General features: G+C 36.0%; 1 protein-coding gene across 5 annotated transcripts in view; it reads right to left on the reverse strand.

Moving 5' to 3' along the window:
* LOC106081420 (uncharacterized) overlaps window positions 1-27,771 on the reverse strand; it is a 334,294-nt gene that overhangs the window by 6,178 nt on the left and 300,345 nt on the right. For 4 of the 5 annotated variants that reach the window (XM_059367670.1, XM_013243355.2, XM_013243354.2 and 1 more), the window contains one exon: window positions 8,814-9,107. In XM_059367670.1, coding sequence (XP_059223653.1) covers window positions 8,814-9,107 — 294 coding nt within the window. Of the gene's footprint in view, window positions 1-8,813; window positions 9,108-9,266; window positions 10,015-27,771 lie in introns of all 5 variants that reach the window. The other variant, XM_013243352.2, reaches the window with a different exon arrangement.

Here is a 27,771-nt window from a genome sequence, read left to right on the forward strand (position 1 = left end):
CCATATATTTTACTTATGATCCAAATAAACAAAATTCAAAGCAAATGGGCGATCGGTTAACATTTGAATATAGTTCATATTTGATTATAGTTCCACAATGAAGATACAACGAAGATTTCAATTATAGGACTCTAGTGACAGTAGATTGAAACTGTGGTGGGAGCTATATTCAACCCTGAACTGCTATGCTATTTAGCTGAATTGCCATTTTTTCACTTTTTTTGAATGAATGTCAGAGTAATGAATGAGTAAAAACAAAACTAAGGACAATATTGCAAGCTTCTGAAAAATGAAAATGGAAATTGAAAAATTTTAAGAACACCCATTTTGGACAAAGATGGTTTCCAATTCAGCATATTTTAGTGAATTGGATACAGAGGCTACAAATATTTTGCATTCGTTTAGGGGACATATGAAGTAAGAAGGCGTTTTGAGAACTCGGGGCTGTTTTTTATAACAAATTGACTATTTTAAAGTGCATATAGCACCTGTTTAAGTTGACATATGTTGTTCGAATTTCACTTACAACGCATCTACAACATGTGAAAAACAATTTAAAATTTTTTTTGTGACTTCTTACCTATAAAACTGGGGATACTGTTATCCCACTGTTATATAGTTAATGGAATGTTCCTTAATGGAATGTTCATTGGAAATTTAGTAGTGGTATTAAATATAGAATATTTAAGTGAATAATCAGATGTGCAGCATTCTTAATATTGTCACCAATCCAAAACAAAATAAAAAACAACCCATAAAAGCATTCGTAAATATCAAAATATAAAGACGGTATCCGCCAAAATTAAAAAAAAAAAACAAGTAAGGAAAGGCAGAATTGGGGTGATACCTACAATATTATACACTATACCTACCTCAAAAGTGGAAATTGGGAGCTATATCTAAATCTGAACCGATGATGGACTTCAGCGGAAATTTTCAGATAGGTAATAAAACAATCCGTATCAAATTTCGAGCAAATCTGTACAAAATTTTAATAAATAAGGCTCTATATGTGTAAATGGGGCAATGTATACATGCATACAAAAACAAATTTGGCCATGAACATTCCCTTAAGGAACAGGGACAAACTTCTCACACGTCCGATTCAAGTTTAAGCTCAACGATAAGGAGCCTCCTCTTTATAGCCGACCCCAAACGGAGTGCCGCAGTGTGAAACCTCCGCCGGCATTAGGAGGGGTAACCATCGCGAAAAATTTTTTTCTCACCAGGATTCGAACTCGTGTTTATTTAGCTTCCATATACATGTATGCATGTATATGGAAGCTAAATATGAATTTGAACCGATTTTGATAAAATTTAATAGCAATATCATTAGTCATAAGGGAATATATGAGCCAATTTTCGTGACATTATTGGAAATTACTAAAATGGGAGTAGATTGGTCAATAAATGCGCTTGAAAAGGTTCTGGGAGTGAAAATAGTGCGATACATATATATGGGAGGTATATCCTAATCTGATCCTATTTCGACCAAAAACTTTATATAACTTTAGTCAGCAAATATATTTAACACATAAGCAATTTTCAACAATAATTAAGGGACTTTTTAAAAAATAATTAAGAATCATAAGTTATGACAATTGAAACCTTTCATTCCCTGTAGAATATGTCCTGCGACAGGTAAATAATTCGTCAGTTTAGGACCGGAATTTTTGGGCCAATTGACTGGTTGGGAGAAACAAATGCACTAAGTTGTAATACTCTGTACCACAGTAGTGGTGTAGGGTAAACCAAAATTGAAATATCCCAGAAGAGATGTTGTAGACCTCAAACGGACATTTTTGTAGCGTCTTTGAGCATTATACTCCAATTTATGGAAATCGGACCACAAATGAAGATTTGGCAGCTAACAAACAAATTTTGGAAATTTCGAGGTGACCAACTTAATAAGCCTGCAAGAGGCGTCCAAACCACCTAGGGTTAACTCTACTCGTTCTCAAACGGGAGATTCTTTGCTATATTTGTTTTATTCTATCCCACAGTACGTCGCGTCACACGGGTTAAAATTTACCGATTCCCTGAATATTTCGTATTTTACCAAATCGGATTAAAAGGAAAAAAATGAGAGTATGCGGATTCCACCGTAGCGCAAAGGTAAGCATTCGAATCCTGGCGAGACCATCAGAAAAAAATTTTCAACGGTGGTTTTCCCCTCCTAATGCTAGCAACATTTGTGAGGTACTATGCCATGTAAAACTTTTCTTCAAAGAGGTGTCGCACTGCGGCACGCTGTTCGGACTCGGCTATAGAAAGCAGGCCCCTTATCATTGAGCTAAAAACTTGAATCAGAATGCACTCACTGATATGTGAGAAGTTTGCCCCTGTTCCTTAGTGTAATGTTCATGGGCAAAATTTGCAATTAAAATTTACGTTTCCCTATTTGCAAAAAAAAAAATCGCTTATAGCATGGGAAAGTCTAATGTATGTTATCCGTCCGTCTGCCAAAAGCACGTTTGACATTTGAACGAGAAAAGCGACTCGAAATTTTGCACACCTACTTCCAATTGTAGTAGGTCTTTTAAGGTGGAAAATGGGACAAATCGGCGCTTGTTTAGATAGAGATAGATGCCATACAAGTCTTAAGCCTATAGAGGGCTTAAGAAGTATAAACCCTTGGCTAAAGTTCACGATGACTTCTCCTATGGAGGCCACCGTGGCGGAGAGGTTCCCATGTCCGCCTATGAAGCTGGCTGTTTTAATACTGGCGACATTTGAAGAATAGTTGTTGTCCTGTGACACGCCTTTCGGACTCGCCTGTAATAGGGAGCCCCCCTTCATTGAGCTAAACTTATTGGCTTCTGCAATGATCTCCTATATCTATACCTTGTATGACCCGAATCAAGCAAGCTGTTGAGCTTTTTAAAGAGATGTGGATGGTTCAACTGTAGAAACTAGAAGGCATATTCCTTCTTCTGTTCTTTTAGTATCACAATGGACGATAACGTCTTAGAGTTTGATGACAGATTGTCACTTAAACCTGTGAAAGCAAATGAGGCTGTGCTTGGAGTATTTGAGAGAAAGATTCTCGTAAAATATATGGAGAATATAGGCGACGTATGAACCACGAGCTGTATGAGCTATATACCGACGATAGCATAGTTACACGCATCAAAATACAACCATGTTGTCAGAATGGACGAAGAAGCTCCAGCAAAAAAGTCTTTTGAAGGCAAACACGGTGGTACACTCAAACCGGGAAGACCAAATGAGCAATGGAAAGATCAAGTGGTGGGAGACACCTCAAAACTTGGTGTCAGAGATTTTGGAATGAGCGCAGAAGATAGAGGCGCTTGGAACGCTATTCTACGTTCGGCTAGTGGAACAAATATTCTGTCATAGCCAATTAAAGTAAAGTAAGTATTCATGACCTGAATCGGTCTAGAACCATATATAAATCCTATATGAACCGTTCTCTGGATTTGACTTCTTGAGCGCCTGCAATTTTCTTATCAAAGTATATGAAATAAAATCGATAAGGATTTCTTTTTATTACTTTCCATTATCCATTTTTAGTTTCTGCCTACTAAAAGTTACAGTGCAAAGAATTTGACAAATACAAGCCATGGTGAAGAAAATACAAAATTCGTCCCAGACGAACTTAACATGCCTTTACTTGTTTTGCGCTAAAAAGGTAAAGGTTCGGCCGGGCCGAATCTTGTTTACCCTCCACCATGGATCGCATTTGTCGAGCTCTATGCGCGGTATTTTTTCTTCTTTTTAGGCAAACAAAGAATATTGAATAAGAACTGTTATGCTATTGGAGCTATATCAGGTTATAGGCAAATTCGGACCATAATTGAATGCTAAATATTGTAGAAGTCATTCCGAAATATTTCAGTTCATTCGAATAAGAATTGCGCCTTGTAGAGGCTCAAGAAGCAAAATCGGGAGATAGGTTTATATGGGAGCTGTATCAAGCTATTGATCGATTCAGACCATATTAGACACGTACGTTGAAGGTCATGAGAGAAGCCGTTGTACAAAATTTCTGCCAAATCGGATGAGAATTGGGCACTCTAGAGGCTCAAGAAGTCAAGATCGCAGACCGGTTGATATGGCAGCTATATCAGGTTATGTACCGATTTGCGACATACTTAGCACAGTTATTGGAGTCATAAAAAAACACCTCATGCAAAATTTAGCCAAATCGGATGAGAATTGCGTACTCTAGTGGCTCAAGAAGTCAAGATTCAAGATCGGTTTATATGGCAGCTATATCAGGTTATAGACCGATTTAAAGCATATACAGCACAGTTGTTGGAAGTCATATCAAAACACGTTGTGCAAATTTCAGCCAAATCAGATAAGAATTGCGCCCCCTAGCCGCTCAAGAAGTCAAGACCCCAGATAGGTTTATATGACAGCTTTAGCAGGTTATAGACGTTTTCAACAATAGTCAGTACAGTTATTAAAATCATAATAAAACACTCTAGTGGGTCAAGAAGTCAAGATCCAAGGTCGGTTTATATGGCAGCTATATCAAAACATGGACCTATATAGCCCATTTACAATCCCAACCGACCTACACTAATAAGAAGTATTTGTGCAAACTTTCAAGCGGCTAGCTTTACTCCTTCGAAAGTTGGCGTGCTTTCGACAGACAGCCGAACGGACATGGCTATACCGACTTAAAATGACATGACGATCAAGAATAGATATACTTTATGGGGTCGCAGACGCATATTTCGAGGTGTTACAAACAGAATGACAAAATTAGTATACCCCCATCCTATGGTGGAGGGTATAAAAAGACATCAGTGGTCCATATTCAATATAGCAATCTAGCCTAATGCATTTTATTCTCAAATAATAAATATAAATGTGCCTCCTGCTAAGTGTTTGGCATAACAAAACAAAAAACTGTGTTAGCATACAATGTTGACTTTAAGTGTTCTTGACATTACAATAAAATTCCATTTCAAGTTTGAAGTGCTGGTCGCACATTAAATAACTTGAAATGTTAGTTTTTTTTTAACTTTAACTTAATAAACATAATTAAAATTGAGAATTGGTTTCAAGCAAAGCCAAAGCTTCTATATAACCCAAATAGCTGAGCAGCGTTAAAGAACCCAACTTGTAAGCTCAAAATTTGCCAATGAACCAGTTACATGGTGAGCTTGCCACTGCATTCGCCTCAAAACATGTGTTATTGGCTTACAAGACAAACAAACTTATCGCTAAGTAGCAAATGACATGAAAAGAACAGTAGCCTCTGGCTACAGTTTGCTTGTTACTGGGCTATTACACAAAAGCTCATGGCTGGGGAGAAGTGGAGAGAATTGGGACAAGATCAGTTTAGTATATATGGTAACAAGCTGTTGAAAATGAAAATTTATTTTGAATGAAAAAATCTTAGCCAGCCGCGGTATAACTTTTGCATTGAAGGTGTTAAACTTGGCCATTTCAACTTGTTTCAATGAAGTGGGGGCAACGTAATTTATGCCCCTGTGGAGTAGGAGTGATTTATGACTTTTTAAATGCATGGTCTTTAAATGAACAAATAAAAAGATTTCTTAATGAACTTTACCAAAGCAAATTTATGTTACAGTAAAGACTAGACAAAGAGTGGCATATAAACTTCATATCACTACAGCATGGTAGTCTAGATGATTTTTTTTTCTTAAGTAAATACAATGAGTGAGTGGACATTCCAATTTTTTATTTTGTTTTATATCCTAATGTTAAATGAAAGCAAAACTTTCGTTTGGTATTAAAAGGAATTATATGTTAAGCTTATTGGGAATTTTATTTTTAACATTTTCTTGACTATGGCACAAAAAAAGCTGTGAGAGGAACTTTGTCAAATCTCTTCAAAATGGTAACAACATTAACATATTGTGCTTGCTTTCACTTGTTGGACCAAAAGCCAGTTAATTATTCAAAAGCATTATGAATAAAAGACTTACGACACCACCTATGGGAGAGTCCAATCGAAATGTTCGAGCCAATCTTAGTTCAAAATTAATGATGTGACGATAATTTTTATTAGTCATTAACAATGAAGTTGCTTGTATTTAATTAAAATAATAGTGAATGACAGGCAGATGGGCAACCAAACATCGTTAAGAGAAATAGGTAAGAAAACATAAGGTGTTCAAAAATTGAACAAAAAAATCAAAACAATGTTAACACTTAACATAAAAAAGGAGGAGACAGTTATTAAAAAAAAAAATATTTTTAAAAACTTTTTTAACATTGAACGATTTACAAAACTTGGAGGAGTGGTTTCAACCTCGAACACAGATATTAAAATCTACATTTTTCTGTATATTCCGGGGGAGTTTACACCTTAGATTAGCTAGAGATGTACACGAAAAAATTTCCCATAAATGAGATTTTTAGACAACTAAAGTGCATACAGCAATTTCATTCGATTATCTTCCAATTTGGCAAATATATTTCTTTACCTTGAGACGAAGACTATGGAAATTGAAAGAAATTGTTTTAGATTTTGATATGTCCTCATATCAATTGGCACTGATTGAAAAACATGCTTTAGGTGAAATGCATTGCAAAATTTAAAACCACAATTGGAAAGGTTTTCACTGCTTCCCCCCAATCACTGTGAAATCAAAAATTTTATTACGGTAAGATGTCGGTTGGGATTTTCTAGAATCAAACATATATTCCGGGTATTGGAGTTGTCTCGCTAGAAGATCAAAAAGGAAAATGTGTTCCTATGATAGCTTCCATGATAATATAAGCATACCCGGGTAAGCTTTGCTACCTCTGTATTAGCGTAAGACTTCCGAAAATCCATATTTTCATAAAATTAGGAAATCTTGTCATAACTGCTTATAAAATATCAGAAATCCTTAAGGGAAGTATCAAATATTACCACGAATAATGTTTTGATGATTTTGTATACTTTTCGGTTCAACTTCGGCTAAATATAGCCCTTTTGAATTATTTTTTTTTACTTTTTATACCCTCCACCATGGGATGGGGGTATACTAATTTCCTCATTCTGTTTGTAACACCTCGAAACATGCGTCTGAGACCCCATAAAGTATATATATTCTTGATCGTCATGTCATTTTGAGTCGATCTAGCCATGTTCGTCCGTCTGTCTGTCAAAAGCACGTTAACTTCCGAAGAAGTAAAGCTAGCAGCTTGAAATTTTGCACAAATACTTCTTATTAGTGTGGGTCGGTTGGTATTGTAAATGGGCCATATCGGTCCATGTTTTGATATAGCTGCCATATAAACCGATCTTGGGTCTTGACTTCTAGAGCTTCTAGAGGGCGCAATTCTCGTCCGATTTGACTGAAATTTTGCACGTAGTGTTTTAGTATCACTTCCAATAACTGTCCTAAGTATGTTTCAAATCGGTTCATAATCTAGTATAACTGTCATATTAACCGATCTTGGATCTTGATTTCTTGAGCCAATACAGCGCGCAATTCTCATCCGATTTGGCTGAAATTTCGCATGAGGTGTTTTGTTATGACTTCCAACAACTGTGCTAAGTATGGCGCAAATCGGTACATAACCTGATATAGCTGCCATATAAACCGAACTGGGATTTTGACTTCTTGAGCCTTTAGAGGGCGCAATTCTCATTCTATGTGAAAGAAATTTTGTACAACGGCTTCTCTCATGACTTTCTACATATATAGCTCCAATAGCATAATAGCTCTTATTCAATATTCTTTGTTTGCCTAAAAAGAGATACAACGCATAGAACTCGACAAATGCGATCCATGGTGGAGGGTATATAAGATCCGTCCCGGCCGAACTTAGTACGCGAAATTCAACAATTCTAGCTCTCTGCGCCTAATATATACAGCCAAGCTATAACTGTAAATCATATACCATTTTGTACGATTTAGTACCTAAATGTACGAAATTTGGACAAATCTTCTCCTCGCCTTATATATACTGGGAAGATGTATTTGTATCCCAGTTTTGAAAATTTTTTAAGAAAGTACTATTTCGTACTATTTGCGATATGTTACTGTTACCGTAGGCCACCGTAGCGCAGGGTTCGAATCCTAGCGAAAACATCGGAATGATTTTTCAGGGGTGGTTACCCGTCTTAATGCAAGCGACACTTGTGACGTACTATGCCACATAAAAACTTCTCCCCAAAGAGGTGTCGCATTGTGGCACACCGTTCGAACTCGGTTATAAAAAGGAGCCCCCTCATCACTGAGCTTAAACTTTAATCGGACAGCACTCAGTGATATGTGAGAAGTTTGCCCTTGTTCCTTAATGGAATGTTTATGACAAATTTGTATTTTAGCTGTCGCCGTTCACTGTAGACAAATCTTTGGTAACAAAATGCCCGAATTTTTAAAAAAATCATTCAGTGGTAAAGAAAGTACCAATTGGTACCGATCGCAGCAATAAGTGTATGGTTTGTTTTCTTCCAAACTTATTTTCTCAAGACGCTTTTTATTTTGCGCCATAATACATAGTTTCCAGTCACTAGAAGAACTGAAATGTGAAAATCCGAGGAGGATCAAGGCGTTTGCCTTTTCATCGTGGTGGCACCAGATAGTATGTTAACGGACTATTAGCTGTGAAGAGAATTCATCGGAAGGAGAAGAGTCAAGTTGAGAAATCACCATGGAGCTTACTCTTGCCAAAGTGGATGTCTAGATTACTAAGGTCTTGGCCGCATCCTGCGCCAATCAAATCTACTTCATAATTCTAGTCATTTCCGCATTTCGTACTATTTGGTACATTTTGGTATCACCAAACTCCGTCTTATCTCGCTCAATGATGCATAAATAAATGTATGACTCTTAAACTAAAATTCAACATTTTGTTCAAATTTAAAAAATTACCTGTGTAAATGGCAACTGCTCTGAATTGGCACCACATTTGCAAACACTTTGCTCTATAACACGCATAGCAAAACGCCTATGGGCAATACAGGCCTGTGATTCGCAGGCATCACCATCATCCGAGGAGATATGAGAGTGTACACGATGCAATAGCAGCTCAAAACATTCGGCAGCATCGCCTAAACATCCCAAAGGAAAGCGGCGCCCAGCCAAGGGACCAGAGGCTAAGGCACGACGCAAGGGTTCAGGGCATAAGGCCGGCTCCGAGCTAGTTTGTAATTGTTGAAACAGTTCCTAAATTGTTGAAAAAAAAAACAATACAACAACAAAGAAGGCATTAAAAAATCAATGGAAACACACACAAAGATTAGATATTGAAAAATGCATTGCCCTTGATTTGCGGTTCAATTTATTTGAACCATATTTGACTATTAAAAAAATCATTTTACTTACAATTACAGCATTTATGCAACGGTCTCTATCCGCAATGCTTTCAGGGCTCAATATAATACCACTGCTTATGGTGGTGGCCATATTGTTATGGGGTCTTTGTGTGGCATGACCCTTACTGGTCAATTCCGCAGTTGAGGCCACTTTGGCCATAGATGGCATTAGTTTACGATTGTTTTGTAGAGTATTCGATTGTCTAGTGAGTGTAGCCGATTTATGGCCATCACGTGGGTCCATAATCATTTTTTTGGGAGTGCTGCGGGGTAGAGTTCCCCCACCACCACCACCAGACACTGATCCAAATACCATTTGACATTGTTGAGGATACTGCAGCATTTGCGATGTGGAATTGACAATGCTAATAGAAGCACTGGTCACCAACTGTGAGGCAATGGTAGATGATTTGAACCCATTGCTATTGTTGCCGTTACTCTTGGGCAAAGATATAATGGAGAGGGGCCGGCAGTTTTCCTTGGTTTCTTCTGCTTTAGTCAATGTTGGGTTTGAGTGGTTGCCTTTACTTGAATTACAAGAGCTGTTCGATGTTGAAATGTTTGACAGATTTTTATTTTCTGCAGCGGAACCAACAACGTTGTTTGGTTCCTTACGTTTATAGCGAAATTTTATCATTTTGTTGAATATTGCCAAGTTCAGATATTGATCCAGTGGTAAATTTTCAGTAAAGGACACTTTAAATGATTTGTAACGATTTCCTTAATTTCTATAACATTTTTCACTAATGATAGTTTGCCTAAAAAAAGAATTTATAGTTTTGTTGTACAGAATGGCACAATGATTTCAATTATTCCTTAAAAACACAGATTTTTTGACTTTGTTGTTGTGAAAGATAGCGCAATGTTATAGTTTATGGAATTTATATTTCTTAATGTTGGCCAGATGAAAAGATAATAAACTGATAGCAAAATTGATACCAAGGGGGATTATTTCGATATCATAGGGTATTGATAGTGAAGAAACCTTGTGAAAAAAACAATGCCGCATGGTAAAGATAAAATATATAATGATAAGTACCGTTTGGTATAAGATGTGTTACCAAACAGTGATTGCTTTTAATACCAAACTGTTATTGGCTTTAATACTAAATTGCCTCTTTTAGGGCATTCGTAGTGGCTTAAAGCAATTACCAATGAAAATAGTTTTAATTTTGTTTGTTCACGGTAAAATTAAAGAAAATATAATTTTAAATCTTGACCAACCTTGATTAGTTTTATTCTGCAATTGATTTGTCGTATATTGAATCCCAGAAGTGGCATTTTTATAAAAACACTTACACTAGTTATATGTATGGAGAGCGCACAACAAGCGGATAACTGGCTTAGGTGTATGCCCATAGCGGCATGGGGTAGATTAATTTTCGCACCCTCTTCTCAACCTAACCTAACGCTTGTTAATAATCTTTAACCACACAAGATACTTAATCAAGTTTAAAGGCCTTATTCACAAAACTTAATGAAGCCTTTAAATAGGTTTATTTGACAGTTCTGTAAAGGAAATCTGTCAAATAAAACTATTTCAAATCTATATTAAGTTTTATGAATACCGGTACTAGAATATATATTATCTTCCTTAGGTTAGGCACAAAAATCATATTAAACTGCATTTTATTAAGTTAAACCAACAGAAAATTTTAAGTACAAAGGTAAACAAAACTGTTGCCGCGATGAGAGGTGAATAAACTTTGCGCCATCAATTCCTAATAGTCTTCTCCATATGATATTGAACTAGTACCAATTGACATCAAAATTAATGTGAATGAAATAAAACCAGCAGGTTTTGGCACAGTATTGCCTTTTTACAATCAGTGTAGTTTATTTAAAACAAAACACATATCATCTTAGGAAGATGTTTTGAACTTTACTTACTATTCAATGTAAGCAACATTTTCATACCCACCACAGAAGGATAGGGGTATATTCAATTTGTCTTTCCGTTTGCAACACATTGAAATATCCATTTCCGACCCAATTAAGTATATATATTCTCGATCAGCGTAAAAATCTAAGACAATCTAGCCATATCCGTCCGTCTGTCTGTTGAAATCACGCTACAGTCTTTAAAACTAGAGATATTGAGCTGAAACTTTGCACAGATTCTTTTTTGTCCATAAGCAGGTTAAGTTCGAATATGGGCTATATCGGTCTAAATGTTGATATAACCCCCATATAGACCGATCCGCCGATTTAGAGTCTTAGGCCAATAAAAGCCACATTTATTATCCGATTTTGCTGAAATATGGGACAGTGAGTTGTGTTAGGCCCTTCAACGCTCTTCTTTAATTTGGCCAAGATCGGTTCAGATTTGGATATAGCTGCCATATAAACCGATCCGCCGATTTAGGGTCTTAGGCCCATAAAAGCCACATTTATTATCCGATTTTGCCAACATTTCGGACAGTGAGTTGTGTTAGGCCCTTCGATATCTTTTTTCAATTTGGCCCATATTGTTACAGATTTCGATATAGCTGCCATATATCGATTTAAGGTTTTGGGCCCATTTAAGGCGTATTTATTGTCCTCTGTCGCCGAAATTGGGGACAGTGAGTTAAGTTAAGCCCCTCGACATACTTCTGCAATATGGCAGAGATCGGTCCAGTTTTCGATATAGCTGCCATATAGCCCGATCTCTCGATTAAAGGTTTTGGGTCCATAAAATGCGCATTTATTGTCCGATGTAGCCGAAATTTGTGACAGTGAGTTAAGTTAAGCCACTCGACATACTTCTGCAATATGGCAGAGATCGGTCCAGTTTTCAATATAGCTGCCATATAGACCGATCTCTCGATCCGATGTCGCCGCAATTTTGTACAGTGAGTTGTATCAGGCCATTCGACATCCTTCTTCAATGTGACCTAGATCGGTTTGGGAAGTTAAGCCCCTCGACTTTCTTCTTCAATTGGGCTCACATCGGTCCAGATTTGGATATAGCTGCCATATAAACCGATCGCTCGATTTAAGGTTTTGGGGCCATAAAAGGGCATTTATTGTCCGATGTCGCCGAAATTTGACACAGTGACTTATGTTGGGATTTTTGACATCCATGTTGTATATGGTTAAGATCGGTTTATTTTTAGATATATCTACTAAAAATATCAATATTTTGATATACACAATTGTATTTATAAGTATTTGGTCCAAATCGCAACATATTTCGATGTAGCTGATATGTGGTATGCATTTTTCATCGGATTTTGACGAAAGGTGCTTTACATATATACCCGAATTCGGCCCGGCTGAACTTAACGCCTTTTTACTTGTTATCATAGAAAAGTTGTATCTCAAAAATAGAATAATAAAATTTTGTAAACTTTGATTTTAATTTATAATTAGAGTTTTTTTTTTAATTGTTACTAATTTAAGGTTTGTAGAAAAATATTTCTAGAAAACGAATTGCATTTTAAGAAGTGCATTACAATACGCTTTTAATAGGTCCTATATTATATGCTTCATGAAGAAAACTTATAATTTCATACCAACTTTAACTTTTAAAGCTTAAAACTTAATAAACCCAACAACTTATTTCACTTTTCTTTCACAGAAACAGTAAACGGAAGAATTCACCAGCCCCGGACGGACATAGCAAAAGCAACAGTTTACAGAAAAGTAGCACATGACATGAAATCAGCCAATCCAAAAAAGCCCAAACACAAGACAAACAACCGGCAGAGAAAAAAAAACTGAAAACAGCCAACTATGGTCATCAAAAGGCCACAAAGTGCCACGATAAACGTAAATATCACCCACTTAAGAAGATGCGATGCGACGTCAAGTATAGATGAAACAACGGCCTTTTAAGGCTCTCAATAAGTAAAGACATATAACTAAATGTCGAAGGTAGACCGTTGGATGGATGGATGGATGGCTCGATGTAAGGAGAAGAAGCCAAGTTACCAACATAAACAACAAGTATTTCAATGTTTTTCAAAAAATAGGTACAAAAGTCCCAACCAAATGTAACGCATTCAAGAAGATAATAACTTTGTTATTCATCCTTTAAAAAATTAACAATAATTATGGCTAAAGCAGCAAAAGAAACACATGCACTGAGTTGAAATAAAGTGGAAAAAAGTGAAACCCAACAATGCCCTTCTACAGGTGTTTGGAGAGGACTTATATAACCAAAAATGGTGTGCCAATGAAAAAAATTATTCAAACCAATTTCAGGACAGCTCAGGATACAAGTATTTTAAAGCAGCGAATAAACATTTTTTTTTTTTCAAAACAACTTGAAGGCAGGCCATCAACACCAGAAACAGCTGCTAATTTAACATAAGCCATAAGTCTTCATCGTAAAGAGTTACTTAAAATAAAATGTAATATGGCCATTCAAAATAAATTCAAACTCGAAAGTTTTTATAGATTGTTATTCATTTACATGCTTTTTATAACATTTTTAAAGAAACTTATAAATGTTTTTCTTTGAAGGAGTTTTGAGCTACATCTGCTTGTTCTCCAAGCAGGATTAACTTATAGGACTAAGACATGTTTATACTTTCAGAGTTTGCAATGCTATTCTTTAAATAGCATTTGAATAATACCCTTCATTCAAATAACTATTTCTATAAAAAATTGTTAAAAAATTGGAAGCAAAAATTAAACAGAAATTTTTTAGTTGGTTTACTAAAGGAAATGACAACTCTGATCATTTTCAGGTTAACTAATAAAAATCAAAGATTGCTCAAATTCTCCGCGTTAAAGAAATTCCAACGAAATCAAGCGCACAACTAGTCGTCAGACTAATTAATGAGAAATTTATTTGAGTAAAGGTGGTGTTTCTGATTTGGATTCAGACAGCGACTGTGTCAATGAAATAGTCATCGCAGCCGAATCAAGAGATGAGGTTATCGGGATGACAGCAGAAGTGTGCGACGGCTTTGCTAAGCTCACAAGCAGACCGAGAAGGCGATCCGGTGCACGACGAAGGAGACAGAGGAGTATGTACCGGCAGCTTAATCGGGCGAAAGTGCACGATGCTGGAGGGGATAGAACTGACATTCCGACGGAAGCTGGAAAAAGAATCAGATCTCCCGAAGAGCATAATACTGCTAAAATACTAAAGAAGAAAAAGAGCTTCCCGCTTTCAAGTACTCTGGGAAAACCAAGCCAGCCATCCCGCAATGGAGACTCCAGACAGTGTCCTGCGGAGGTAGACATAGTTGGAACAGGAACGAAGGAAACGCGCACGGCCCCTGAGTCTTCATGGAGGACTGCGACTTCCAAAGGAGGCCACAGCCATCACGGAAGGGGAAGATGGTCGCTGAGAATGGTAAGGAGCTGCCTTCTTACGCCAGAGTGGCACAACAGAGATGAGCTGACTTATGAAGTCATCAATATCGGCTGTGCATCCGGTAGGATTCCACCACATACAAATGATGAGCTGCGAGATTAGAGGTGGCATCTTTACGCTGCGTTTTGCGTCGGCGGAATGTATTGATTCCGTCAAGCAGCTCGTCAGAGGTATTCACGCTCCCTGGAAGAACGCAAAGCTCGACCTGGTGAGAAAGATTGATATCCACCAGCTCAGAAAGTCTACGGTCTTCATCAAGGGATGGGGCAGTAAATTTGCGACGCATGTTGGGATTCTTGGGCAAGCAAAACCAAGGTTTGGTCGCAGAGAAGTGGGAGGTCTTCCACAGGGAGGAGAAGGAGAAAGGAACTCTCTTTGTGGTTGGCATTGATCAAGTCTCCATGACAAGTTTGACTAAGACTAAAGGCATGGCGCACTATGGGAGCAAATCTGTTTTTTCAAGATTGGGAAGACGAGGATAGGCAGAAATTTTCATTTTGCGACATTAGGCCGTGCAGTGACAGGTGACTCAACAAACAGGGGGCCGACAACGAGACAATCACGGCATCTCTCAATATTGTAAAGACTAGGAGAAGCAATGATCGTAATACTAAAATATCAGGCAGTGCAGTGGCGAGAGACTTAACACAGCCTAACAAATAGGAACCCGACGACAGACCCTTTACCGACTTAAAGATTCGGAATACTGGGATAGGTAAAGAAATATTGAAACATTAGGCAGCGCAGATAGAGGTGACTCAATGCAACCCAACGATCATGGAATCGATGATGGTACCATCACCTATCATCAAGATTTGGAAGGCTAAGATAGGCAAAGATCCTAGTATTGAAACACCAGGCAGAACAGGGAATGGAAACCCAATAATGCTTAACGAACATGGAACCATTACCGACTTTATAAAAAGTCGGAAGACTAGACTAGGCAAAGAACCTAAAACGATGACATCAGGACAGGAAAGTCAAGTGCAGTGACAGGAAAGTCAACGCAGTCTAAAGAACAGGGAGCAGATGATGAGATCACCACCTACTCCCAAGATGCCCATTTACTGGAGAACCAAAGATTGAGGTTATCCAGATAAACCTCCACCGGAGCGAGACTGCAACACACGCTCTGATGGAGAAAATCAGCAAAGGCAAAATTCAAATTCAACCTAACCTAAAGAAAATCCAACTGGTGAACCTAGAGTATACTAAACTATGATTATCTCTATACCAGAAACAAACAAACGCTTTCAAATAATTACCTATCACAAAAACACATACTGCGGTTTATGTGGTTAAGTGTTTACACTGTCACTCAAAATTATAAAGAAAAAAATTTGACTTTATCTTAGCTCTTCCTTAGCTTTACAACCAGCTTTACATGTCTATTCCTAAGATATTTTCTTTTGTTAAGTTATGATATAAAAACTCAATTAGTATACGCGTGTGTTTTTTTAAAGTTCAGACGCTTGTTGATTATCTCTGCTGAATAACTACTCACATTACGTGAGGCTAGCTGTCACTTTGGAATGACGGTACTTTTAGCTTGAAATAAACCTTTACATGCAGGGCTGCTTGATATATGAGGAATTTTTGTTGTTGTTGAGCTTAAAACATTTTTAATGTGCTTAGATAAGCATAAAAATGGAAATATTCAAAAACTCAAAAACGTGTCGTGGAATGGATAAATGAGGAATCGTACACATGGAAGAGCATTCATAAATGCAGGTACAGTATGATAAATGGACATATATATGTATAAAACCACAGACGGACGGACAATTTCTAATGAACCATGCTTAATTTTAAATATGTTTGGTTAGACATATTACCAAATGGATGGTGGACAAAAAAATAAATAAATCTGATTGTTGCTGTAGATTTACTTTGTGCATAAAAAAGTAAAAAAAAAAACACTTAGAGAACCATAAATATTTGCTTAATATCGTTTTTTTCATATTTAATGCTGACTTGTGTAGATATTTTACTTCATGTTTCCCACAAAAAGGCGCGATTTTTGTTGTAGGCAAACAAATCGAAAATAATGATTTAAGCATTTTTTCGTGGTTGTTTTAATAGTCTGTGAAATGACGACACAAGTAATGAGATCGGAATGGTCAAGGATTTCAAGCTATATTTTGTGGCAACTTGGAAATTAGGTACAGCTTATGTTATAAATCTATTTCAAAGGTTATGCATAAGTGTATATATAAAATAGTATCTATATATTAAATGTTTTGAAAGCAAATACAGTTATCAAATATTTGGATAATTATGTATCGAGAAACAGCACTGTACTTTTTTTGGAAAAGGCAATATTTTTTTTCTTTTTGGGCTACACAAATTTGAAATAAAATCTAAATATTTCTGGGTACATTCTGGATTATGGCAATTACTATTGTTACCAATCAATAACGTTTAAAAGTTCCCGGCATGTTTCAAATGAGTAAAACGTGTTAACCAAATCCCCAAAATTGACTCATCAAGAATGTTAAATTTGGCATAGATGTGGTTTAGGAGCAATACTTGGTCTATTGAATCTCAATAACAGATAACGCCACAATATTCCTGAAATTCCAAGTTTTGACTTCACCGAACAACATTATTGCTTTGTATATTCCTGGGAAGTCGAGTGTTACACCTAAAAGTGATTTAGATATCATTAATGGGCTCTATCATTTTGAACTTAGTCATAATATGCATAAAAATAACTAAGTTATAGAGGAGAATTGTATGTAAGCCTCCAATAGTGCTGCTGCTACGTTTTATTGATAAGCCTTTTAATGACAAATACATCTGGGAAAAAAGCAAATGCCTTTAAAATATTTTGAGTTTTTACTCAAAATAATGATCATTAATTTGAGGCCACCATAGCGCAGAGGTTAGCATGTTCGCCTAGGACGCTTAAAGCCTGGTCTCGTATACTGCGGAGAACATCAGAAAAAGTTTGTCAACGGTAGTTATCCCCTCCGACATTTATGAGTTACTATGTCATATTAAAACATCTTCCTTTGTGGAATGTTCATGGGCAAATTTTCATTTTCAATTTGATTCAATTAGCTACTCAAAGTGCTAATTAGCAAACATGGATGTCGTTGTGCTTATAATAGTCAATAATCAATTATTACGAACTATCATACGTGACTACAAGAAAAGTAAAAACCTGCTAAGTCCGGCCTGGCCGAATCTTGGGTACCCACCACCACGGACTCCGCTAAAAAGCACCCTTATTAAGACAGTTTGTATTTCAATGGATCATAATTGGCACTAATATTGGAAGTCAGAACAGAAGTCATTGTGCCAAGTATCAGCCAAATTTGGATAAAGTTTTATATGGGGCCATATACGTTACTCCGACCGATTAAGATCATATGTGGCACAGATATTGAAAGAAAGTCGTTACAATAGTCTTTGCGCTAAATAGGTTGAAAATTAAGGGCTCAAGAAGTAAAAAAACGGGAATCGGTTTATATGTGGGGTATATCCAAATCTGAACCGATATGGCCCATTTGCAATCTTCAATGACCTACATTAATAGGAAGTGTCTGTGCAAAATTTTAAGGGGCTAGCTTAATGCGTTCGACCGTTATCGTGATTTCGACAGACGTAGGGACGGACGGATTTGGCTAGATCGACTTAGAAAGTCGAGACGATCAAGAAAATAAAGTATGTATATGGGGTCGCAAATCAAAATTTCTATTAGGTTATGTTAGGTCTAAGTGGCAGTCTGATATCAGTCTCACTTTTCGTCCATTGTGATAGCACGGGAAAAAGGAGAAGGAAGGAAGAAGTCTTCTAGTTCCTATCATTGAACCATCCATACTGCTTAAAAAAGCCCAACGTCTTGAGAATGTGCACCTCCGCAAATTCAGCGAGTTCTCAAAGAAATGAGAACTTAAAATGGATCTCCTTCTGACTGCCAGAGCGGGACACACACACAGAAGTTGTTCTATAGTCTCTTCTTCTTCGATGTCCTTACAGCTTCTGCAAAAGTTGATACTGGCAACTTTCAGCCTGTCGGCATGTTTTCCGAACAAACAGTGACCTGTCATGACGGACATTATGACTGAGACGTCTGTTCTAGCCAGTGACAGCTAGAACATAATTTTGGATTGTTCACAACCCCCTCTTTGTGACTGTCTATTATTTGTTGCCCTTAGGGCCTGATCCTGAAGACTTAGTTTGCATGTCACTAGAGGCAAAGCCACAAATTCCTGTTGCCCTGGAATGTATAAGGTAGTTCCTAGTCTTGCAAGCTCGTCCGCTCTACAATTCCCTGGTATATTTCTGAATCCCGGCACTCAGTTGAATTTTGAACTGTTCAGCCATCTCATTGAGAGATCTGCGACAGTCGGTGGCGGGTTTTGACTTCAGAAATATATTGAAGATATTTATGCCAATCGTCGTTAAGACATTATATCTTAGCCAGTCCACCAATTTTTTAATTATAAGGTTCTCCACTTGATACACACTATTGAAGCCGGGTAAGGACTTCCTGAAGTATATTTCTAAGAGTATTGGGAAACATTCCCCTAACCACAATAGCCATGTCATCTGCATACTCGACGACTTTTATATCTTTTTCTTCCAGTGACAATTATATATTGTTAATTCCAAAATTGGAGCATACAGTATACCTACTCGAGGTATACTCCAGGTCTGCATTAATGCATCTTTTAGTATGAACGTTATTAATAGCGAAACTACAGCACCCCCATGACTGACCTCTCCAGAGTCTTCAGAATAAAGGATGACCGACTAATAAATCCTCATTAGACATTGTCCATATATCCTCGGAATTCTGAATATATCCTATCGTTATACAATAGGTTTCAAAGATAGGATGTTCCGTAGCCTAGAGGCCTCGGATGATTTGTTCTGAGTCTTTTTCAGCTTACTCTTGTATTTTCCTAGCTCAGCTTTAAAAACGTCCCAGTCGTGTGGTGCATTTGTGGCTTTAGCCCCATTGAAGAGTTTTCTGCAACCCTTCCTTACACCAACTACAATAGTTTTGGGTCCCAGAAATACACCAGAACACCAGTGTCTGTCCATGTTAATTTGTATACAAAGTACCGAATTTTTTTTCAAACCGGGCAAAGATTAAGTTAGAGGCTTAAAGATAAATCCTATTGAAATTGGAAGAGATCAATATAGTTCCTGTATAAGCCTACAGACCTTAAAAAATGTAGGACATAGTATTATCTTATGACTTTTGGTATCAATATTGAACTTCATAGATATGGGTTCAAATTTATATCAGCTCTCAAGCCGAGTTTAATATAATGTTTAATATTTCGGTCTCAATTGCTTCTACATCTCAATATGAACATTGTTGGTTAGTGTAAAATAAATCATGATTCAAGGTCTATACAACACCACCTATACAAGCTGTTGCTGGTAATTAATTTAGAATGCTTGAAATTGTTATAAACAACAAAAATATGACACCTTAAGATGAAGATATTGACAAAATGCATTAGAGGCAGTAGGAGGACATATGCTAATGTGAAGTTTACATACAAACATATGTACATTTGCCCGCTGTATTTAGTATTTTTTGCAGCAGGCGGAAGTTATTGTCCGTTTGTGTCTTAAGTCTTTTGTTAAACCTTTTGTTTACAACAATGTTTGGATGATTAAATTTCAATGCGGTTGTCTTAATTTATACCATTTAATAGAAATTGTTTTAGTTGAACACTAAAGAATTATGAAAAAGCGTATTTAAATGTCATTTAAAATTGCCATTTGCATAACTGGTCTTCTTTTGTTAATTATGTACGTTGGCTTGTACGTTGCAACCATTAACAAATTCATATAGAAAATGTATTAAAACTTTAAAGAGGAATACACGTTTGAGACTTTTTCATTGTAACCATCCATATAACCAGAGTGCCAGCTAAGTGACCAATAACATTTTCTAAGAAATAAACAAGACTTTCGTGACTTCTAATTTTAGTATGTTTGAGGCGAGAAGTGTGTAGCCACAAACAGGTCTTTCATTAGAGCAAACCATGAATTTGGGTTTAAAAATAAAAATAACAATAATTTGTTCTTTGCTTGCGGTGACAGTAGCCTGTTATGCTACAAAACGAAGAAAAAACGCATGCAACAGTAGCCACGTTAAACCACATGCTAGCTTATCGAGCATATATTTGCAAATTACCATATTTATACCTTAAAATGTAAGTCTTGTTGAAGTTCAAGTTAATATAAAGATGAATTTTTTTCTTTGGAAATTAAGTTTTGTTTGGAAGAGCATATGGTTTGCTCCAAGGCTCTATTTTTTGGCATCATATCAATTTTCTGTTCAATTACACCATTATTTGGTACCCTTAGCACACGTGCTATACATTAGCCCATAGTTCTTGTATAAGTGATAATATGCAACCCTTAGCTTATTTTTCTTTTGTATGTCTTTAAAATTACCCCCAACTGTTGTTTTTGAGGTAATTTAAAACAATTTAGCTTATTTGGTGTTTTTTCGAAGGGTTATTCTTTCCTTTAAAAAAAGTTTGCCTTAAAAAAAATCCCCTTACTTCCTTGCATTTGTCTTCAAGTTCACCTTTGGCTCTTACGTTCTTCATTTCATCGTTTCATCTTTCATGGTGGCTGTTTGCTCCAGTCTTCCTTGCAGCTAGTTTCCTTTTTTACTTCCGTTATTATCTTCTTGTATTTGCATGTATACACACATCTTTAAACTTAAACTTTATGTGTTTTAAGTTTTCTTTTTGGAATTTAAAGCAGGCCAAAACAATGAAAAGAAATGACTCATATCTTGCGGGTTTTGTGTTTTTTCTTTATTCTTTGTCATATTCTTTCGCATTCAAATGTTAAATTTTCTCATTTAACTTTGGCTTAAAAGATATTTTGCTTTTTGAGCTATGCGTACGTGGGGTATTAATTGTGTCAAATTTCAATGTCTTTCTGTTGGCGAGTGTTTTTTCATAGTTTTTTTTGCACCGAGGTTAAATCAGGTCACCCGAAATGCAAACCTTTTTTGTGAGCAGCCATCCATTAAAGTTATCATCAGTGCTTATGGCTTTAAAATATAGGCGTTAGCTTGTCACACGTACTAAGAAAGGCAAAAACAACAAATGTCTGCTGAAACATTTTTCAAATTTGTTGTCAAGTTATTTCAGGTGATAAACAAAATAAATTATAATTCAAATTCATTTGGCTCTAATAATAATGTTTTCAAGCTCAATTAAACACCCACCGCATAATTTTAAATTGACTTTACACGTTTATATTTAAATGAAAAAATACGAGATGTAATTAAAGTCCTTGACTCTCCAAATTTTTGAAAATATGTATAATATCCAATAGATAATCTGTGTCAAACTACATCATTCAACACGACACAATACACAATTATCTATTAAACATCAAAAATAGCGAAAAGTAAGCTTTTATAGATTAGTAATTTGTTGCCATAAGTACTACACATTCGTATTTCTTCATCTCTCCCATTGATGTATTGGGGTTTTTACTAAGATTTCCTTATTTCTTAAATAGGAATCTCTGTTTATAAATCTGAAAGGATAATTATGGAATCATGGCAAGTTGATGATCTTACCAATCAAAAAAAAAACGCTTCCACCAATGGTGTGATATCTGTTTTCTGACTTGTCTGAAAAACTGCTAATTTATTTTCTTCAGAACCTATGTAAACATTCTCTCCTTTCTTAAAAACATTTAAGTGGCCATAACAGGTCGACTTCCTCAGGGGATATTTAACGCGAAGATAGAAATAGTTAAAAATATATTGGCATTAAATACATCAAAATCCTCAACGACTTTTTGTTCCGTTTTCCATGCAGAGATAAATTTTTTTATTATTTGGGTTGTTTTATTTACCAATCTAGCGGATTCACAGGCTAAGGGTAAAAAAACGCTATTCCCGCTAAATTCCGTGTACTTTAACGTTGGCCATCACTAACACACATCCAAGATAAGTCAAAACCACACAAAAAAATAAGTCATTTTAATTTTAAAATGTTCCTCGGAGTTCATAAATGTGATTGTATTACAACCCTAGGCAATTTCTACTTCCCGCAAAGTTTAACCATTAAATACATGTGTTGTCTTCCTCCTCTTTAAGTTTTGTCACTCCGATTGAACGATGATCATATGTTTTAATAAACCGCGATAGTAAGCGGGGATGAACCCAACCACTTAATAATATTTTTCTCCATCATAGTAAAAAATCCGCTTAGTGGGTAAATAAAACATCTTTTTTTTTATTACCCAATATGGTTTAGTTCCCAGCTTGTTAGTAGGTTGTCAAACAGAAGACTTAGGAAACAATTACTATTAAATAAAATTTACAACATATATGTAACAAGTCATTGCGTACATGGTGTTTCAAAGCAACCAACAGGCTGCCAGCAAGCATTACAAACAGTATTAAGCAACAGATTTGAATTTTAATATTTTTCATAATTTACATAATATTTCGTAGTATAGTATTTTGTAAGCAGATTTTACGAATAATCTAAAAAACTTATAAAGTTCAAAGAAAAGAAGTATACAAATACAAATTTTGCCCAAATTTTTTCCATTTAGGAACAAGGGGCAAACTTCTTACACATCAATGAGTGCAGTCCGTTTCAAGTTTTAAGCTCAATGATAAGGGGCCTCCTTTTCGGAGACACCTCTTTGGAGAGAAGTTTTACATGGCATAGTACCTCACAATTGTTGCCGGCATTAGGAGGGGAAAACCACCGCTGAAAAATTTCTTTTCGCCAGGATTCGAACCCAGGCGTTCAGCGTCATATGTGAACTTTCTAACCTCTGCGCTACGGTGGAAAGTTCACATATAGTTTTGTTTATTACAATATTATGAATGTAAACGATAGCATATGCATTGTTTTTCAACATACATACAACAGCTTACTACCTTCACTTCTAAATAAAGCAATTAAAGGGCTACCCGCGAATTAAGAGATCGATGGCGCCAAAGCATTGTATTTGGTGCCACTAACCTCAAGCGTTCTTTGAACAGGTATGTTGCATGAAAACTCATTTAAAATGTAACTGATTTATAATAACACCACATAGAAAAAAGAGTTCCGTTGAAAATTTATATTATAATATTATTTGTACCACACACTACGATGTGGCTTACATCCGTTTTTGGTCGCTTCTCATTGTGGCTAGCGGAACCAAAGAATTATCAACAAGAACTAAACAGGAAGTCTGTATTAAGACAACGTCGCTGTTGTCGTCTTAAAACAAAACTTCCTTAGAAATTAGATGCAACTGAGACTCTAGGTACTAAGGCGCTTTACTTCCCATACTAAACTACGAAAGTTCTGCGTTTAGAGGAGGAAATAAGACATCTTAATATGAAAAAAAGGTAAGACCAATAAAGAGAGAAACAGGAAAGGGCTATAAAAACGAAGAGGCCAACACACAAATTGTGACATGCAATAAACTAAGGTCACCTGCATGTTAGAAGCAAAGAACGCCCAAATCAAAAGGTAAAGAAGTATAGGGCCTCTCAGATAACTTAAAAAAAACCCAGAGGGATAAGTTTTTGAAATAAAGTTTTTAAGTTAGTTTTTGAAAAAAAAAACACCCAAAGCAAAAGGTAAAAAAGCATAGGGCCTCACAGTTAACTTAAAAACACTCTGAGGGTTTAGTTTTTCAAATAGACCTGCTGCTTTAAAGTTGTAATCATTTCCATAGAATCAATCTTATTGTGATTATGATTCATACATTGATCATTAATTAAGCCTCAATAGGGCAACTTTTAACTGGTTTTAAGGTCTTCGAACATAATATGGGTTAAACTTTTTGCCATATACAACATTTGTCGTTTTGTCAATACCAAAAAAAAATTATTCGTTTACTTTTTTCTTCTCCCCCATTAATGACAATCTTTGCTATCGCGATAGAAGCATATGCTTTCGTATTGTATGTTGAAAAAGAGAAAAAAACCCGTAAACCTTGAATGGAATATTTGAAATTGAATTTAAACTACAAAATTAAAACGTATTGCTTAAGACCCCTTCACACTGAGATATAATGTGAGAAGCAGGCAGAGAAGGAGAAGCAGATTAAAGCATCCATATGAGACTGTCAATAAACCACTAGTGTTTATACATTGCGGCGGTATTATTGATTAGTCATTGTTTTACCCATTTTTTTGCTTATTCCTTTTAATACTTTTTTTCATTTGACAAAGTGTTTGCTTGGCTGATTTCTTAGAAAATTTTACGTTGTTAACTCATTGTGTCCAACTATTTATATGGTAGCATTATAAATTATTAATTTTTTTGTTATTGTTATTCAAGTTAAGCATTTTTTATGCAAGTTTTAATTAGAAAACTAAATGCACCAACAATTTGATGGATTGATTTAATAGATTTTTTTGTTTCATATTTGCAAAACAAATACACAATGAATACTTTCAAGATATTGGGAATTAAGAAAACAAATGGAATTTTTTCTATCCATAGTTGAACAAATTAAAGACTTCACAAATAAAACTTATTATTTGAAAGGAATACTTCATGCTGTTAAATAAACATTTAGTAAAGAACATTGTAGGATGTAGAAAACTCAGAGAAATAAGTAAGTAAAAGCATGCAAGATTTTTGCAGTAACACCAGCAAATCTTCTGCAAAAAGGGAACAAAAAATTGTTCTTTCTTTTTGTTGATCTCAAAGTTTTTACTGTAGTCTATGCATTCAAGATCAGTTATTTTTGGCTGGCAATAGTTGTCTAACTAATTTATTAGTTGTCAATTGTGGGTGATTTTACTTATTAATAAAATCCCCATTTGGTTTTAAATCAAAAATATTTTCAAAAATTCGAAAGGTCGAAAGGTTCACCCGACTGCAGTTTCTGGGATACCATCCTTTCTTCAGCGGCATTTTTCGACGAATTACCCAGTCAATCATCAATGTTATAAGCTTAGACAAAAATAGTCTTAATGAGAAAAACACTATTGCTCATAACTCCGAAACATTATTGCTCATAACTCAGTGTCGGATCGCTTATTTTTGTTAAATTTTGGGAAAAAATTAATTTTTCAATGACATCGATATAAAATATATCAATCGATATTAAAACAAAAAGTATTTTTTTTCCTTTTTTCAAGTTTTATGCCTATTAGGGCAAGATCATTATATTTTACAATTTTTGTTTGTTTGTTTTGAATGGAAAAGAAAAACCAAAGATAGCAACACACACCAACCACTATGGGACGCATTTCGTCTTTGGTTAGATGACTTTTCAACCATATTAGGTGTGATGGCCTCAAGGGCCGTACGTTGGTATGTTGGATTTGAATCTATGATACAATTACCACATTAACTAAGCTCGACAACCCTGCTTATTAGCTGTACTTTTCCCAATGCATGTATTTTTGTGTAATGACAGACATTCCGTCTGTAGCAAATTACACTTCTTTCGTACTACACATGATTTCATTCATCTGTTCGAAGTTGTATTGATGGCTACGAACGAAAAAAATAAATCGAAAAATAAATTATCGATAATGCCATCGTTATTTTGCAGCTCAATTGCTCTGAGTCTGTCAAAAAAAGGAGTCACAAGCTACAAGAATGTAATCTGTCGGTATTTTGGACCATTCCCAAACGGTAGCTTTCTTCAACTCATCCATAATGGCAAAACTGTTAGTCCTTATCCTGCTCTCTTAAATGGCCCAAAGAGAAAAGTCCAACAGATTGGTATCTAGTGAATTGGCCAGCCACTGTGTGTCGAAATGAAATGCGGAACCTGAGCTTTTTGTGACGGCGCCGAGACTGGTTGGTACCTCCATGAACTACGACTGAAATGTTTGCATACCCATGGCTCCAAAACAGCTTCCAAAATATTTTCCCGATAATAAGTTGCATTTGCTTTGATGCCAGGCTCGATGAAAGCGATTGGAAAGCTAGCACTGGCGGTCAATGCTGCTCATACCATCACTTGAGATGAAAAATTACTTCGGGTGGATGATCGTACGTGCACAAATTGGTCAAATGGAAAATTATTTTTCCCTCACATATGATCCATATTATATGGCTACTGATATAGATCCTGTATGAACAGATCCTCCGATTTGACTTCTCGATCCCCTAAGAGCCGCAATTGTTGGCCGATATGGCGGAATTTTGGCATGTAGCGTTTCATTATAGCTTCCAACATGCATGGTAAGTATTGTCCAAATCAGTCTATAATCTGATATTGCTCCCATATAAACCCATCTCCCGATTAGCCTTATACTGCACATAGAAGCATAAAGTTTTGGCTGGTTTGACAGATATTTGGTACATAATGCATACATATGCCCTTCAACTTGGTTTGAGTACATTTTTAGCAGAATCCAATGTAGCGGGTTCCCAAGATTCGGCACAGCCCAACTTAATACAGTTATACTTGTTCAATTATATATCTATGGCATCCTTTCAAGCATTATTTCATGATGTTTAGCCAATTGGTTGAATTCCAGTCCTGATTTCGTTGAATTCGGGCCTTCACTCGCCGTATCACTTCAGGTGTCGTTATATAAAGCTTTCAGCATTATTATGGCTATTACGAGTACGATGCACAAACATTTTGCACACTTTGAAGATTTTGGGTTCGCCAACAATAGCCAGTTCCGATTTTCAGCTAAATATAACGCAATCACACAACATTTCCAGTTTGGCACATATAACTACCAGCGTGAACTTCGTAACACTTCGTGTCAGCTTCCTTTTAAAAGTCGAAGTTATTTAAAGGTTATATCAAATAGATATACAATTAATTTTCCATTGATATGGCACTGTAGGAACAGACCAAAGCCTTTCAAAGTCCACCGGTTTCATTAAAGTAATTTCGATATTTTTTTTCAGAAAGAATCAATAAATAAGGGTACTACCAATGGTAATGGTAAATCATAAAAAAAACTTTCATTATGACTCGACGATACCAGCAGGTAGTATAGACAAGACAACATACAAGCTATAGCAAATAAATAAACGAAAAGATTCCCAAACAAAACATTAAGAAACGAGAAAAAATCCAAACCCAAATTCATTATCTTAAAAAAAAAACGATTTTGTTTTTAATGTACCAAAATGAAACAGAAACAGAAGCGATTCAAAAGAAGCGTGATGCAAGCCTTGTCTTCAGATCAATACAAAAACGAAACAAAAACTATGGCCTTTGGTATGGAAACTAAGAAACGATAAACATCACCCTCATC

The sequence above is a fragment of the Stomoxys calcitrans genome, chromosome 4, assembly GCF_963082655.1.
Source record: "Stomoxys calcitrans chromosome 4, idStoCalc2.1, whole genome shotgun sequence".
Taxonomy (NCBI): Eukaryota; Metazoa; Arthropoda; class Insecta; order Diptera; family Muscidae; genus Stomoxys; species Stomoxys calcitrans.